General features: G+C 45.8%; 1 protein-coding gene across 3 annotated transcripts in view; it reads right to left on the bottom strand.

The window, feature by feature from the left end:
• Positions 1-16,233, bottom strand: part of LOC123755329 (protein Aster-B) — a 150,439-nt gene that overhangs the window by 112,597 nt on the left and 21,609 nt on the right. Inside the window, exon 1 of one of the 3 annotated variants that reach the window (XM_045737858.2) lies at positions 4,426-4,583. The exons of 1 other annotated variant lie outside the window; for it this stretch is intronic. In XM_045737858.2, coding sequence (XP_045593814.1) covers positions 4,426-4,505 — 80 coding nt within the window. In that variant the 5' untranslated portion in view covers positions 4,506-4,583. Of the gene's footprint in view, positions 1-2,525; positions 3,501-4,425; positions 4,584-16,233 lie in introns of those variants that run through there. One more of the 3 variants, XM_045737855.2, reaches the window with a different exon arrangement.

The following is a 16,233-nucleotide window of genomic DNA, read 5'->3' on the forward strand; positions in this document are numbered from 1 at the left end:
AAACTGATGACGCTCGGGTCGGTCCCTCCTCAAATCCCAAGACAGCAAGAGAGGGAGAAGGCGTCAATGTAAGACAAGAGGGAAGATGGGGGAGAAAGGTGACAGATAAGTAGAGAAACTTTGTCACACTTGCAGGCGATGAGTCACAATAACGTGGCTGTAGTAGTTTGACCAGACCACACACACTAGAAGGTGAAGGAACGACGACGTTTCGGTCCGTCAATTGACTTGAGAATGGTCCAGGACGGACCGAAACGTCGTCGTCCCTTCACCTGCTAGTGTGTGGTCTGGTCAAACTTTGTCACACTTGTCCGTTAACAATGCCAAGACACAGTTAACGGTGAACAACCTTGAACATCTGTGCATGACCCGTGTGAAACAAACTATCGTTTCCCCTGAATTACATATGTTTTCGTTAACAGTTAGCCGTCTTAACATGTGAATATATGTTTGGCGACACCCTGTATATATATTCATCCTTTGTCATAAAATGACAACTGTGAAGATATATTCAAACAAAGTTATATGATTTATTTACTCAATTCCTTGACAGACCTGAGAGAGGCACCCACTGATTTTTGGTGAGGTAATTTGAAAATGAATAATAAGAAATACTTATCATCATTATTATAATTCATCGCTAATACACGAGGTTAACATGTAATCAATAATAGTGACAGGCCACTTCCACCTCTGTTCTTCCACCAACCAACTTCAACCACCAACTTCAATTAAAGTTACGACGCGGAACATGAATTATCGTGCCTGGTATGAGACTAAAAACAGGCGGAGCATAACAGAGACAGACCTCACTTTTCCCACCTTCTAAGTCACCAACAGACGAGCACCGACACTGCCCAAGTAAATATTGTGAGCGTGAGGCCATAATTCCAGTTAACGGTATACGGTCTTGGTCCCGGGGGTTAGTAAGGAGGCCACGATGACCTGTCAGTCTGTACATCAACACTCCCACGGTTCAAGGGCTGCTGTGCCTGCATTCACAGTTTAAACTTGCAAATGTGTTGATTACATCTCGTTGCATACAGCTTGAGGTGCATCCTAATGCGACTCAAGCTTGTTCGAGTTTGTGTTGATATTTTTTTTATATAATACCTTGCATCCCCTTGCCACTTCGGGGAAGGGGTGTAGGGTTTTTATATATACTCAGGGCACCCGTTCCCGCCAACCACTAGGCATGGGGAGAGGTAGGTACCCCCTTAGCACACATATTTACCCTATAATCCCTAATTAAATATCCCCTTGTCATGCCCAATCATCCACTTGTACACCTGTATCGTGTCACCACTAATTCTTCGTCTTTCCTGAGAATGTAAATTTAGCATTGTCAATATTTCTTCGTATGACAGGTGTTTATTTTGCGGGATTAATTTTGTCATCCTACGCTGGACGCGTTCTAGTGAATTTATATCCATTTTATAGTACGGCGACCAAACCTGAATTACATAATCTAAATGGGGCCTAGCAAGAGCAAGATGTAGCTGAATAATAACACCAGGTGATTTATTACTAACGCTTCGAGAAATAAATCCCAGTGTCCTATTTGCCTTACTCAGAACATTTACACATTGATTTTTTGGTTTTAAATTCTTACTGATCATAAATCCCGGATATCTTTTGCAATCCGACTTCGCAATCTCAACACCATCAAGCTCGTATCTTGTAACTCTACCATCATTATCTAGCCTCAAAACCTTACATTTGTCAGCATTAAACTGAATTTGCTAATCTTTTGACCACTTCAAAGACTTATTTAGATCGTCTTGAAGTGATAATGAATCTTTTTCTGTATTTATTTCCCTCCCGATTTTCGTATCGTCGGCAAATTTGCCAATATTGCTGCCCAAACCTGAACCTCTATCATTTATATATACTATGAATAACAGAGGTCCCAGGACATAGCCTTAAGGCCCACCACTTACAACATTTTCCTACTCTGACTTAACTCCATTTACGCTAACTGTTTCCTTTGGTATTCCCATGCCGTAATCCAACTTAGTATAGCACTCCCCCCCCCCAATATTGTGAGCCTCTATCGTTTTAATCAATCTTTCATGTGGGACTGTATCAAAAACTGGCAAACACTTGGTCCGCCCTGGTGATTTGTTTCACTTGAGTTTCATTATTTGTTTAATAACATCCTCCCTGGAAACTGCTAGACTAGTCAACCCGTCCTCTTCCCCACCAACATAGTCTTATTCGACTGAAGGCATAATGTTAAGTTCTTAATAAATACAGATAAAATATTGATTAAAAATACTATTCATCTCTTCGTCATTATCAGTTAGACCTGTCTCAGTTTTTCATGGACCCTATCATTTCCCCAATCTTTGTTCGGTTCTAGGTTTTAGTGAGAAAGTGTCCATTCTGCAGTAGGCCTAGTAGGCCTCTCTAGGGCATGTGGAGGTGGGTTAGTTGTTAGTACCTTGTCTCCAGGGCATGTGGAGGTGGGTTAGTTGTTAGTACCTTGTCTCCAGGGCATGTGGAGGTGGGTTAGTTGTTAGTACCTTGTCTCCAGGGCATGGAGAGCCTGCTGAAGACGGTATAGGAGGCCGGGCTTCTGACCCTGCCGCTGCAGGAAGCTAGTGTTGTGCCTTTTTCCAAGCGAGCTGGTGTTGGTAGCCTTTCGCCTCAATTCCTCCCCGTTTCTACTAGTAAACAGCTTGGGTATTTTAGGAGTCATTCCTATTTTGTTGGCTTTTCCACTGTGTAATTCTTCCCCGCATTCTATTGGGCGTAGTCTGAAGTCTGTGGATCCCATTCTTCGGGGTCCTTATGGAGGTCAAGGAGAAGTGGGGGTGACATGAAGTCGGTATTGCTTGTCTGACCTTTTGGCTATAGTCACTCCAGCGCTTTGTGAAGGTTCCTAGACGTCTTAGTCTAAGATCGCGTTGGTGATCCTTTCCAGCAGGTTCTCTCTTTCCGGTATGAAAAGTTCTTTAATGTTGAGGAAGGGACGGGATAAGTCAAGGCTTTACAACATAGCTTTACCAAGGTCTACTCGTGCTTTAACAACGTGCTCGTTTATTTGCCAAGATACTTCTGCCAATTTATAGACCCAGTGGAAAAGATTGCAACGTTCTTTGACTTTAGCAAAGCCTGACTGCCTCAGGCTTGACCTTACATCTTCAAGACTGCTGCGGGTCCGTCTCCATGTAGTCGCCGCCTCCTGGCCAAGACCCCAAGACCTGCAAAAACGCTTCTCTGTTCACTTCCCGCTCACTAACGCAACTGTTAGCCAATCGCCCTCCCAGCGTCAAACTGGTCGACAATAATAATGCTTAAATAATAACAACTGCGACTCTCATTACTGGTATTGTCATTATTAGCTGTTACCACTTGGCTAATATATATATGCCATGGAGCAAGTTCACTACTGGAGTGTATGAGATCTTTCTAACACCGTTGATGGTACCAGGTAGAGTACCCCTCGTCAGTACCAGGTAGAGTACCCCTCGCCAGTACCAGGTAGAGTACAGTGTATCCCGCCAGTGTTCCAGACATGGACTAGTGTACCTGCTACTCGACACTCACACGGGGGCCAGCCAGCCAGCCACTGAGAGGTCGCGTGTTGCAACACGCGTTAATGTCCACATCACTAATGTTGACAAATGCTTTCCGTCTCTCTGTCAGCGAAATAACCAGCGCCTGCTATTAATAACACACACACACACACACACACACACACACACACACACACACACACACACAACGTGTTCCAGCTCTGTATTACTATTATTCTTCCTTTCACTAACAGACATATTATAACATCCTGCATGTGTTGTGTCGTTTAGAATTACTCCAGTAGACAATAATATATACAAATATCAATGTGCATTGTTTTTTTTTAATTCCTTACGACTTTAATTATACTTAAAAGTAAGATCACGTAGTTACTTAATTGAGAGTAATTTACAAAAGCACATAACTATGATAGTACTTGTTTTTCCATAACGTTTTGTATTAACTTACTTAGGCAAATTTGCATTGATGCAGCTACCATAGATTATATGAAGGGTTACATAGTTTTGGCTATGTGACAAAATAGGTAGCTCATATAGTTAAGCAACATCCCCCATCTCGTAGGATAGTTAGTCATACATGGTTATGTGATCAGTATTCGGCATTACTGGTTGTTATGGAACCAATTAACACGTTCTGGCACCGGCGCTTGCACTAGACCAGTGCCACCAATATAACTGAGGCACCCACCCCTCTGTTACGAGCAGTTACAGCCCCGCTCCTGTGCCAGGTAAGTCCACTACGGGCTCACCATAACCCGTGCTACTCTAAAACAACCACAACCCTCTGTTAACAGTTATGGCTGAAAGAGCAACACACTAAACGCGCTCTCCATACACAAATAACGCACAGAAAACAAAATATAAGGAAGGCGTATTAACTCACATGTGTGTCTGAGGCCGAGTCTTGTGTACCGATCCAATGGCCATGGTAAGGTCTGGGAGCCAGGCCAGCGCGGCGTCCATGGCGATCACAAACACAAGCTACACCAGGCTGGCTGACTGGCTACCTTACCTACCCACCCCGACCTCTCACATCCAGCACCTCACACCTACTGCCCTCACCCACCTCGCTCATCTGGATGCTGCATCTCGCCCTGAATCCCACCCTCCTCCCCTCATCACCCCTCCCTCTGCTCACATTCACAACCTTCCCTCGCCAACCTTGTATCTACCTTCAAGTGGTTCCGGGGGGGATCATCGCCCCACGACCTCGCCAACGTGGGTATTAAAACACACACAAGTCACAATAATAAATCACAGTTTCAACTTTTTTTGACCATGTCGTAGCTCAAGTCGATTAAGGCAGCGGCTGGGATGATCTCGGACGTAGGTTCGAATCCTCGTCACGGTTCTTGTGGATTTGTTCGTGGGTATTAAAGCCCGGCACTTCTAGATTAAATAGTACTCGTCTACCGCCGATAGGCCTATCGATGTTAGATTTACAGACGAAAGGTCACCTTATCAAGGCTCGGTTCACATTCTAATTTCTTAATTCTTGTCTTCACTGAGCATAAACTGCATCTCTGAAATCCAGCATCCAGACAGTTATCTCTAATACTGCATTTCTGAAATCCAGCATCCTGAGTTATCTCCAATAAATGTTCATTCATGTGATGCTCAATGTTTCCTGTGAGCGCTTATTCCCCCAATCTCGCTGCCTACTTCAATAACACACTTATGGCGTGTTGTTCAGCAGTAAATTCAGACTGATGCCCCCCCCCCTGTCCAACCACTTGGGCTGGACGGTAGAACGACGGTCTCGCTTCATGCAGGTCGGCGTTCACTCCCCGATCATCCAAGTCGTTGGGCACCATTCTTTCCCACCCCGTCCCATCCCTAATCCTTATCCTGAATCCCCTTCCAAGTGTTATATTGTCGTAATGACTTGGCACTTTTCCCTGATAAATTCCTTCCTTCCTTCCTCCCCCCCCCTTGGATGTTTTAGAATACACCGAGAAAAGGAAGCCACCTTCGACCAACTGAAATAAAAATCCTCTGCCCCAGAATTTTTTATTTTTTTAAATCTGCATTTGACAAAAATACAAAATGAGCAAAAAGTAAACAAACTCTACTATACATTGATGTCCTTTTGATCTGTCCATATAGGGCTGGGCTACCTTGAGGTCCTTCCGGGGCTTAGCGTCCCCGCGGCCCTGTCGTCGACCAGGCCTCCTGGTTGCTGGACTGGTCAACCAGGCTGTTGGACGCGGCTGCTCGCAGCCTGGTTGATCAGGTATCCTTTGGAGGTGCTTATCCAGTTCCCTCTTGGACACTGTGAGCTACCTTCAATTTCATCAAGATTTGATGGTCTGTATACTATTTCTAACATTAACTTTCCATTACACAAAATCCCTTCTACCCAAATTACTTGTTCCTCTTACTCTTAAACTATTGATTAAATGCGGCACTTAAATTCCCCCCTCGCTCAGACCGCAACTCCACCCTCTCTTCTAACTGGCATATCAGTGTGAGTTGAAACTAATTTTCTGACCCTTTCTCGTCTTCGCCATTTTGGGGGGTGGAGAGGGATCATGTACTTAACTAGTTGTGCTTGTGGGTGTTGAGCTCTGGCTCTTTGGTCCCGCCTCTCAACTGTAAATTAACTGGTGTACAGATTCCTGAGCCTACTGGGCTCTATCATATCTACATTTGAAACTGTGTATGGAGTCAGCCTCCACCACATCACTGTCTTATGCATTCCATCTGTTAACTACTCTAACACTGGAAAAAGTTCTTAAGAGATTTCGCTCCGTCGTCACGTTTCTCTTGAAGTACAGATAACTTGGATTGGACGGTAGAGCGACGGTCTTGCTTCATGCAGGTCGGCGTTCAATCCCCGACCGTCCACAAGTGGTTTGGCACCATTCCTTCCCCCCCCCCGTCCCATCCCAAATCCTTATCCTGACCCCTTCCCAGTGCTATATAGTCGTAATGACTTGGCGCTTTTCCCTCACAATTCTCTCCCTCGTGGAGCCTCATCCCTATGAGCCGCAGGGGACAAGTTCCATGTGAATTATCCCAATTTGACTGTATACACAATGTGCCATCTTATGGCTAGGATAAAGATTGCTTAAAATAATTCCGAGCGGATATACACAGCCTCGCTCCTGTGCCAGGTGAGTCCACTACGGGCTCACCATAGCCCGTGCTACTTGGAACTTTTGTTCTGTTGTTCTGAGTAGCTGAATTTAAAACAACAACAACAATTCCGAGCGTTCATACCAATGCAATGTTGACTATACCGCGAAATGGTGGAAGAAGTTGGCAGATACCTTAGGTGTTTGAACACGTCGGTGAGGTTGTATGGCCACGAGAAAACATTTGAGTCACACCCCCACCGCGGGACCCTATGTAAATGTCACTTCCCTCTTCACACAACTCTGGTACAAAAAATAAAAGGTACTTATGACAACTATGAAGTACAGAATTAAAATAATTTTAACATGCTAAACAATTTACCTTGGGAAATGTTCAACACACACTCATGCGGCCTGGTCGAGGACCGGGCCGCGGGGACACTAAAGCCCCGAAATCATCTCAAGATCTCATGCGTAACAGGAAAATGGAAATGGAATGACTAGGCTACGAGAGTTTACCTGTAGCTTCGTGGAGACGACGATGAGTCACAATAACGGGGCTGAAGACATGACCACCAAACAACAGCAGATGGAGAGACGACGACGACGTTTCGGTCCGTCCTGAACCCTTATCACATGACTATATAATGGTCCAGGACGGAGCGAAACGTCGTCGTTTCTCCATCTTCTGCTGTGTGGCGTGGTCGTCATGTACCTGTAACTGTATACACTACTCTGTATTAACTAACAAACGCCCAAATGCCACTTCCCACTGCATTACTAAGCTGTAATACATTAATATTACTGTATTAACCTCGACCACATTAATATTACTGTATTAACCTCGACCACATTAATATTACTGTATTAACCTCGACCACATTAATATTACTGTATTAACCTCGACCCAAACTCATTTCCCCCCCCTAAGTAACTTCCTCCTGAGTCCAAAATTAGACGTTGGGCACAGCCCCGCTCCTGTGCCAGGTAAATCCATTACGGGCTCACCATAGCCCGTGCTACTTGGAACTGTTTGTCCCTGGTAGCTGAATCTCAAACAACAACAACAACACTAGACGTTAGTCACCGTTGCATAGTTACATAGGAAGTGAATTGGTGTCGATCTCCAAGTGACCTTTCACTAGTGGTGTGAGGTAACTCACTCGGGGGGGGGAGTGCTGCCCCCCCCCTTCTCCTCCTACCCCCCCACTCCTCCTAGCTGACCTTCACTGACCACCCACAGCCACACTCCGTTACTACACCCCCCCCCCAACCCCCACATCCCCCCTACTCCACACCACCGCCCAACCCCTTATCTCGGAAAGACAAAAACATTTATCAAGATTATTTTTTTTGCACTTGAAAAGTACAGCAAACAAAATTTTCAAAGAGGTTTGATAATTTCTGAATTTGCTTATATTATAGGCATTAATGCCAGCAGTTAACCTTGATTAAAACAGCTATGGCTGCGTCTGCCATGTTGTTTTTGTTCCAATTAGAGAATCTTAAACAACAAGTTCCAAGTAGCACGGGCTATGGCGAGCTCTTTGTGGACTTACCTGGCACAGGAGCGGGGCTGTAACTTGAGCGTCAGCCGGTGATCGTTTCATTTTATGCCCCCCCCCCTCCCCTCCAAGCAACAACAGCCTGTCGGATCAAGCTCTCACAAGTCCGTCCTGGCCCCTGGCCGGGCCTGGGGAGCACAACACCATCCAGGATTGGATGGTGTTGTAGACTGTTCCAGGAAGCTTGTCATGCAGCTACTGGAGTTGATTACATCTAACTCAACAGTGCTTGAGGGACTCTTTCTTGAGGTTAGCTTGAGATGATTTCGGGGCTTTAGTGTCCCCTCGGCCCGGTCCTCGATCAGGCCTCCACCCCCAGGAAGCAGCCCGTGACAGCTGACTAACACGCAGGTACCTATTTTACTGCTAGGTAACAGGGGCATAGGGTGAAAGAAACTTTGCCCATTGTTTCTCTCCGGCGCCCGGGATCGAACCCGGGACCACAGGATCACAAGTCCAGCGTGCTGTCAGCTCGGCCGACCGGCTCCGGCTTTCTCGACGGCACTACTCTCCTCTTTTGTCCTGTCCACCCCTGGCTGACAGGCGACATCCACTGACCATTATCAGTGGATAGCGGCCCTTGGACAGTGGATAGCGGCCCTTGGACAGTGGATAGCGATAGCTGCACGATAAACTAGCCGCCTCCGGCGGCAACAATCAAATCAAAATAGCGGCCCTTGCATAGCGGATATTATCGAAGGCCCTCCACGGATACATCAACGATACATCATACATCAACCAACCCACCCATCACTTCCTGGTTTCTCCAATCCCGTCACTTTAGCAACACATTCATACATTACAACAATTTTAACCCGTCATCAAATTATCGACGAGATTACACTCATGGTGAGCAGTAAGTTATAATGTCTATTAAAAAAACTAATCACACAGCAAGTCGATCACTCTGGACATCTTTGTCCATTGGAAGGGAACTATCAGGGGGAGAAAGCGCCAAACCATTACGACTATATGGCACTTGGAAGGGGTCAGGATAAGGATTTGGAATGGGACTCAGGCTGTGACTCATACGTCAGGCTGCGAACAGCCGCGTCCAACTGCCTGGTTGACCAGTCCAGCAACCAGGAGGCCTGGTCGACGACCGGGCCGCGGGGACGCTAAGCCCCGGAAGCTCCTCAAGGTAACCTCAAGGTAACCAAGGGGACGGGGGAAAAGGAATAGTGCCCAACCACTTGTGGACGGTCGGGGATTGAACGCCGACCTGCATTTCAGCAACTATTTTGGTCCAATGTACAATCATTATTGGAAGATAGTCCGGCATAGATAGACATAGAGAAATATAGCACCATCTGCTTGATGGGGGTTCTGAGAGTTCTATTCCCCAAGCCCGGCTCGAGGCTAGGCTTGCCGGTGTGTGAGCTTGGTCCAACAGGCTGTTGCTGCTTGTAGCGGCCCGCAGGCCCACATATCCACCCCAGCCCGGTTGGTGTGTGGCGGTGGCGGAGTTTAGCCTGACCCACCCAAGTGACAATTGGACCACAGCTCGAGAAGTGACCTTGAGCGACAACCATGGCCCGCTTTTTATCAGCTTGTTCGTGTCCTGTGGCGACGTTCACATTGGCGGGTGAGAAATAAAACATCACACCAACGGGCTCACCATAGCCCGTGCTACTTGGAACTTTTCGTGCCAAGTAGCGAATCTTAAACAACAAAACATCACATATTACCAACACAGCCTAAGATTTGGAATATGCTACCTTGAGGTGTTTCCGGTCCCCGCGGCCCGGTCGTCGACCAAACCAGGCTCATCAAATCATTGCTGCAAATTTATTATAATTTGGAACAAATATATTGCATAATTGTACATGTATTCCATGTGATTCGTGAAGATTGTCTCAACATACAGCACTTGGTGTTTAAGTGGAATACAATCACTCACAATCGGTAAATAGGTACCTGGGAGTTAGACAGCTGCCACGGGCTGCTTCCTGGGGGGGGGGGGGTGTAACAAAAAAAGAGGCTTGGTCGAGGACCGGGCCGCGGGGACGCCAAGCCCCGAAATCATCTCAAGATAGCCTCAAGATAATCAGGCGCCGACTAAAAACGGCTGCAGTAAATAAATTAACTACAATACATCCCATCAACGGACACAATTAAATGGGGAGGAGACAAAAAAATAAGCTATATTACTTGAACAACTGATTTTCTTCCCATTTCAATATTACCTACTATAAAAGTACTATGAAGAATACTATATGCTAAGCATATATGGGAGGAAATGTATATGTTTATCTCTCAGAATGTTTGGTAATATGTTTATTGTTTGTGATGTGTGTCTATGTATGTATTAACACGATGTACTGAACGGGGTGAGAATAGCTTGAGCTACCTCATCCCTTTGTGTGTATTTTACCTCAATAAACTTATTTCAATTTCATATATGGGTGCTTTGTAGAAGCAAATGAGTTTGGGCGGATATAAACGGGAGCTGTTTATTGACCAGACCACACACTAGAAAGTGAAGGGACGACGACGTTTCGGTCCGTCCTGGACCATTCTCAAGTCGATTCTTGAGAATCTCAAGAGGAGCTGTTTATATCTGGGCAAGTTAGGCCTTCTGCAGTTTCCTTGCGTCAAAAGATTGTTACTTGCTTAGCTAAACAAACTAGAGGGTTCAGTTCCTGAACCGATTATGTGCCTCTGTAATCCTTTACACCACCGCCCACGGGATGGGTATGGGGTGCATAGAATGAAATTGAAATTCGTATGTTCTTATATATTAAATTCATCGGAGCATGAGGAAAGCATTCAAACGTTCAACAGAACAAACACACCGAACGTTCAGGGAGAGTAATTGGTCACTCCGTTAGAAACGTCACGTATTATTAAAAATTAAAACATCGAAATGTTTTCTATGCATCGGCCTCGATAGTTTAAATGGATTGAATAGCTTACAAAGCGTCTGGGTGCGTGGGCACGCGCACCTACGCTGTATGCAAGGAAGAAATGTATGCATTATACAGCAACAAACTTGAAATGTACCACCATGGACATTGTACATCATTTTGCGTGCACGCTCCACACACCCACACCCACACACACGCACACACTCTCACACACACACACACTCTCTCTCTCTCTCACACACACACAGACACACACACACACACACACACACACACACACACACACACACACACACACACACACACACACACACACACACACACACACACACATCTTCACCTGTTTAAACACTGTCCCCGAGGACAGGTTATTGATGAGTCAGTCAAACACAACCTGACGTCACCTTGGAATTCTTTCACACAACTAACAAGCAAACAAACAAACACAAAGCTGAACATCCCTAAGCTATTGCTATAAGCTGACACCTTGAAATGTCAAACACCCCTTAATACGACAAAAAAAATTAACACTCCAAAAAAATAAACCAAAGGACGTTATGGCGTGAATAATGCACTTGGAAGAGGCAGCAAAGCCTTAAGAAAACTCCGCAAAGCTTAGCCACAAGTCATCCGACTCACGGTGGTGGTGAAGGTGGTGGTGTTCAAGATTCAGCTTCTAGGAACAAAAAGTTCCAAGCAGCACGGGCTATAGTGAGCCCGTATTGGATTTACCTAACACAGGAGTAGGGCTGTAACTGGGGGGGGGGGGTCGTTTTCGCCCTCATGTCAACAGTATCAACCACCACACAACTCCTTAACAGTTGAGTCGTTAATTAAACAAACCTCCCCAGCACCCCCCCACCCGTTACCTACCTCTACTACCGCCAAGTTCCCCATCGAGTGCCTGCTAAAAATACCCTTTCGATCTTCTTCATTCAAGTGTTGCGTCCAGCGACAATCAAAATTGCTCCTTATCATCGCCATACAAAGGACATAAAAGGCAATCGACTTGAGAATGGTCCAGGACGGAGCGAAACGTCGTCGTCCCTTCACCTTCTAGTGTGTGGTCTGGTCAACATAAAAGGAAGAACACAAACGGGGAATATTCTCCAGCCAATGTTGCCACCATTTCCCAGCATCTGACAGCATCGCTACAGAGGAGAATTACGTTTCACGATTAGTGGTAAACATATTACGTCAGTACAATGTTTTCCTTCTTGGTAATGCGAGAGGGGGAGGAAAGGGGAGGGGAGGGGAGGGGAGGGGAGGGGAGGGGAGGGGAGGGGAGGGGAGGGGAGGGGAGGGGAGGGGAGGGGAGGGGAGGGGAGGGGAGGGAGAGGGGAGGGAGAGAGAGGGGAGGGAGAGAGAGGGGAGGGAGAGAGAGGGGAGGGAGAGAGAAGGGAGGAGAGGGAAGGGAAGGGGAGGGGAGGGGGAAAAGGGAGGGGCAAGGCACGGGGAAAGACGAGGAAGAAAGGCAGGAACGAGGAAAGGAAAGGGCAGATAGTTGTGGAGAAAATGAACAGGAAGAGTGACAGTGACAAGGTACCGAAGCTCTCGACTAGAGGCTGATCTAGACAAACACATTACGTTAGTACAATGTTTTCCTTCTTGGTAATGCGGTGATCCTGGATCGTTAAAACCCTCCTTTAAACTCCCCCAAAAGACTCGACATCACCACTACTCACAGATAAATGATTTCTTCTGCTTCAAATAACCCAGCATTACTAACACACACCACCTATACCACCCTACACTATCCATCCCTTAACACCTATATCAAGGCCATATAGTGGGATCACGAGCCTCCACAGCACCGTAAACTGTTTTGAATTCCATTAGCTTCAAAAGGTAGACTTGTGGGTTATTACAACGTATTGGAATTGAAATGTGTTTATCGCGAAATATATACGCAAAGGGATGGGGGTAGCTCGAGCTATTGTCACCCCGTTCAATACGTGTTTATATATTTATATGTACAAATTATTCTCGTATTGTTTCAGGGTGAAGGAAAGACCTAATGTGCGTGTATTAAAAACGGAATTTTCAGATGTAACCTACATCATTTCTAAAGATACTGTATACGCAGGCGATGAGTCACAATAACGTGGCTGAAGTATGTTGACCAGACCACACACTAGAAATTGAAGGGACGACGACGTTTCGGTCCGTCCTGGACCATTCTCAAGTCGATTGTATACAATTACCTATACAATTGTATATACAATTGCGTATCCTGAGACTTGAACTCTGGACGCCTGAGTCTGACAATAGTTATATTCGGTGAATATAATTATTCAACGCTCTGAATAATTAGAGCCAGTCTTCCTCCCGATAACTCACGCCTGATATCATGTAGCATCAACTTTCTCTTACGAGATCAGTAAGAGAAAGTGCAAAATAGACCCATTGATAAATAGAGGTGCAATGGATACGCTGAGAGGCAATTCTATCAACTATCAAATGACTTTACAATACTCTCCCTCTATACATAAGGAGGCATAACTAGCCTTCTTACAGAGTTCACGAAGAAATCTTATGCAGCCACAATACCCTGGCTGAAGACGTCTTTCCTAAATCTAAACTTATCCAATTTATACCCATTGTTTCGTGTTCTGTCTTGTGTTGATACTTTTAATACCCTAACATGATGACCATTTCTCCATTTTTTTATGTGTGGTTCAGTCATCATTGGAAAGGGAACTTGATAAAACACCCCCAAAGAATACCTGATCAACCGGACTGTGAAGCATACATCAGATCGCAAGCAACGCCGTCTAACAGCCTGGTTGACCAGACCACCAACCAGCAGGACTAGGTCACGAGGGCATTGATCCTCCAAGCCATTTCAAGGTAACCCTCTTGCACCAACCCGTCCTCTTAAAAATAACGTCACTTTTGGCTCGTATGCGCGCTATGGCCAAATTTGGACGTAATTTGAAGTGAAATCGACTCACAAAAGTGACGTACTGTCCCGTTTTCTGTTTGAGTCGTCCGGCCTACTCGGTAAGGTCAGAAGAGGAAACTTTCAATTAACTTTTTCATAACGTTTTGAAACTTTATGAGAATTTCCTGCCCACCCAACCTATCAGAGGACCCTTAACTTACTGTTGTTGAAAAAAAAAATCCCAAATTTATTTTCATTTTTTTCATTTTCAAATTACATCCACTATCGGCCATACGGGTAAACGGCCAAAAGCGACGTTATTTTTAAGAGGACAGGTTGCTTGCACAATCACCGGGCCAATACACAAACCAGCAGAATACAAATGCTACAAGGGCTGGACGTGATCGATATCATCAGCCTTCTCGGCCGTCTTGTATAAACAGGAACAAAGCTTGGTGTAACTCAGGTGTGCAATAAGCAACATTGAAGTGTTGTCACACCAAAACTGGCAACGAATTGAGCAGCAGACCCAACAACGCGTGCCCAGTTACCAAACCAATGGCAAAGTTCAGTTGTTGTTGCTGTTATAGATTCAGCTACTCGGAACAAGTTCCAAGTAACACGGGCTATGGTGAGCCCGTAACTTACCCGGCACAGGAGCGGGGCAAGTAGCACGGGCTTTGGTGAGCCCGTAACTTACCAGCCACAGGAGCGGGGCAAGTAACAAGGGCTATGGTGAGCCTGTAACTTACCCGGCATAGGAGCGGGGCAAGTAGCACGGACTATGGTGAGCCCGTAGTGTACTTATCTGGCACAGGAGCGGGGCTGTCTGGCAAAGTTCGGGATAAAGCACACACTTGTTTGGTTGCTTAGTCACTTCTCTTCCCGGCAGATGGCCATGATTTAACTAAAACCGTATGAGGCATGCAGCCGACAACTGCCGGCATAGTATCTTTTTGTACATCACAGACCCAAACGTACAAATTGAAAAATATTATGAAAAATAGCGGCTAGCAAATATCAGTTTTCTATGCATCTGTAGATTGGGTTAGGTGGGATGCTTGGCTTGGTGGTTAGGTTAGCACGAGCACAGCCTTACGGGCTCACCATAGCCCGTACTACATGGACATTTCGTTCCGAGTAGCTAAATCTAAAAACAACATTCCCTCATCACAATCGACTTGAGAATGGTCCAAGACGGACTGAAACGTCGTCGTCCCTTCAGTTTCTAGTGTGTGGTTTGGTTAACTTAGCACATTTGTATTTTGTACGTTGTGGCAAATCAAGAGAACGGGTTGCACAAGCCGCAGCAGCCTGGTTGATCAGCCTGGCTGGCAAGGCAGGCAGCAGGGAAGCCTAGCCGGCAACAGATTCACGAAAGCACTTACGAACCTATACCTCTTTTCTCAATCTTTGGCAGCTTTGTTTCCAATTATTAAACAGTTAACGAGCTCCGAAGCACCAGGAGGCTGTTCATAACAATAACAACAGTTGAATGGGAAGTTTTCATGCTTGTAAACTGTTTAATAAATGTAACCAAAGCCGTCAAAGATTGCGGAAAGACGTGCACGTTCGTAAGTGCTTGCGTAAGAGCTTTCGTGAATCTGGCCCCATCAAAAACAAACCGGACGTAAACCACAGTATACACTTTCCCTCGTGGTATTGTCATGCGACTCAAATGACACTAGCCGCGACACTGTCATGTTCCCGCTGCGACTAATGCAATCATGACATAACCCCAGAAAAATCTGTCATGTGCCACGGGAGACATCTCCCGTCACGCAGGGTGCAGTCGCACCTCCACAGATCTCCAGTATCAGCTCTTGATACTGGTAATGGCTCAAAAGGGCTACCACTTACGGGCTATTCATGCCCATGCCACCTTTTGGGTGGCTTAATCTTCATCAATCAATCTGTCATGTGCGCAGTCATTTGATTACATTCATTGGGCCGCGTCATTACAATCCACGCACCGGTCCAACCGTGTCCCTTACGAACTATTTAAACCCGTTTTATATAAGTGGAATCTGCACGAATAGTTGTTATGATTAAACCCATGATTGGACAATTGTGTCAGAAAACCTGTTCTACTGCAGGCGATGAGTCACAATAACGTGGCTGAAGGATGTTGACCAGACCACACACTAGAAGGGGAAGGGACGACGACGTTTCGGTCCGTCCTGGACCATTCTCAAGTCGGTTGTGACTTGAGAATGGTCCAGGACGGACCGAAACGTCGTCGTCCCTTCACCTTCTAATGTGTGGTCTGGTCAACACCTGTTCTACTCTTTACTGTTT

This window comes from Procambarus clarkii, chromosome 20 (assembly GCF_040958095.1).
Source record: "Procambarus clarkii isolate CNS0578487 chromosome 20, FALCON_Pclarkii_2.0, whole genome shotgun sequence".
Classification (NCBI taxonomy): Eukaryota; Metazoa; Arthropoda; class Malacostraca; order Decapoda; family Cambaridae; genus Procambarus; species Procambarus clarkii.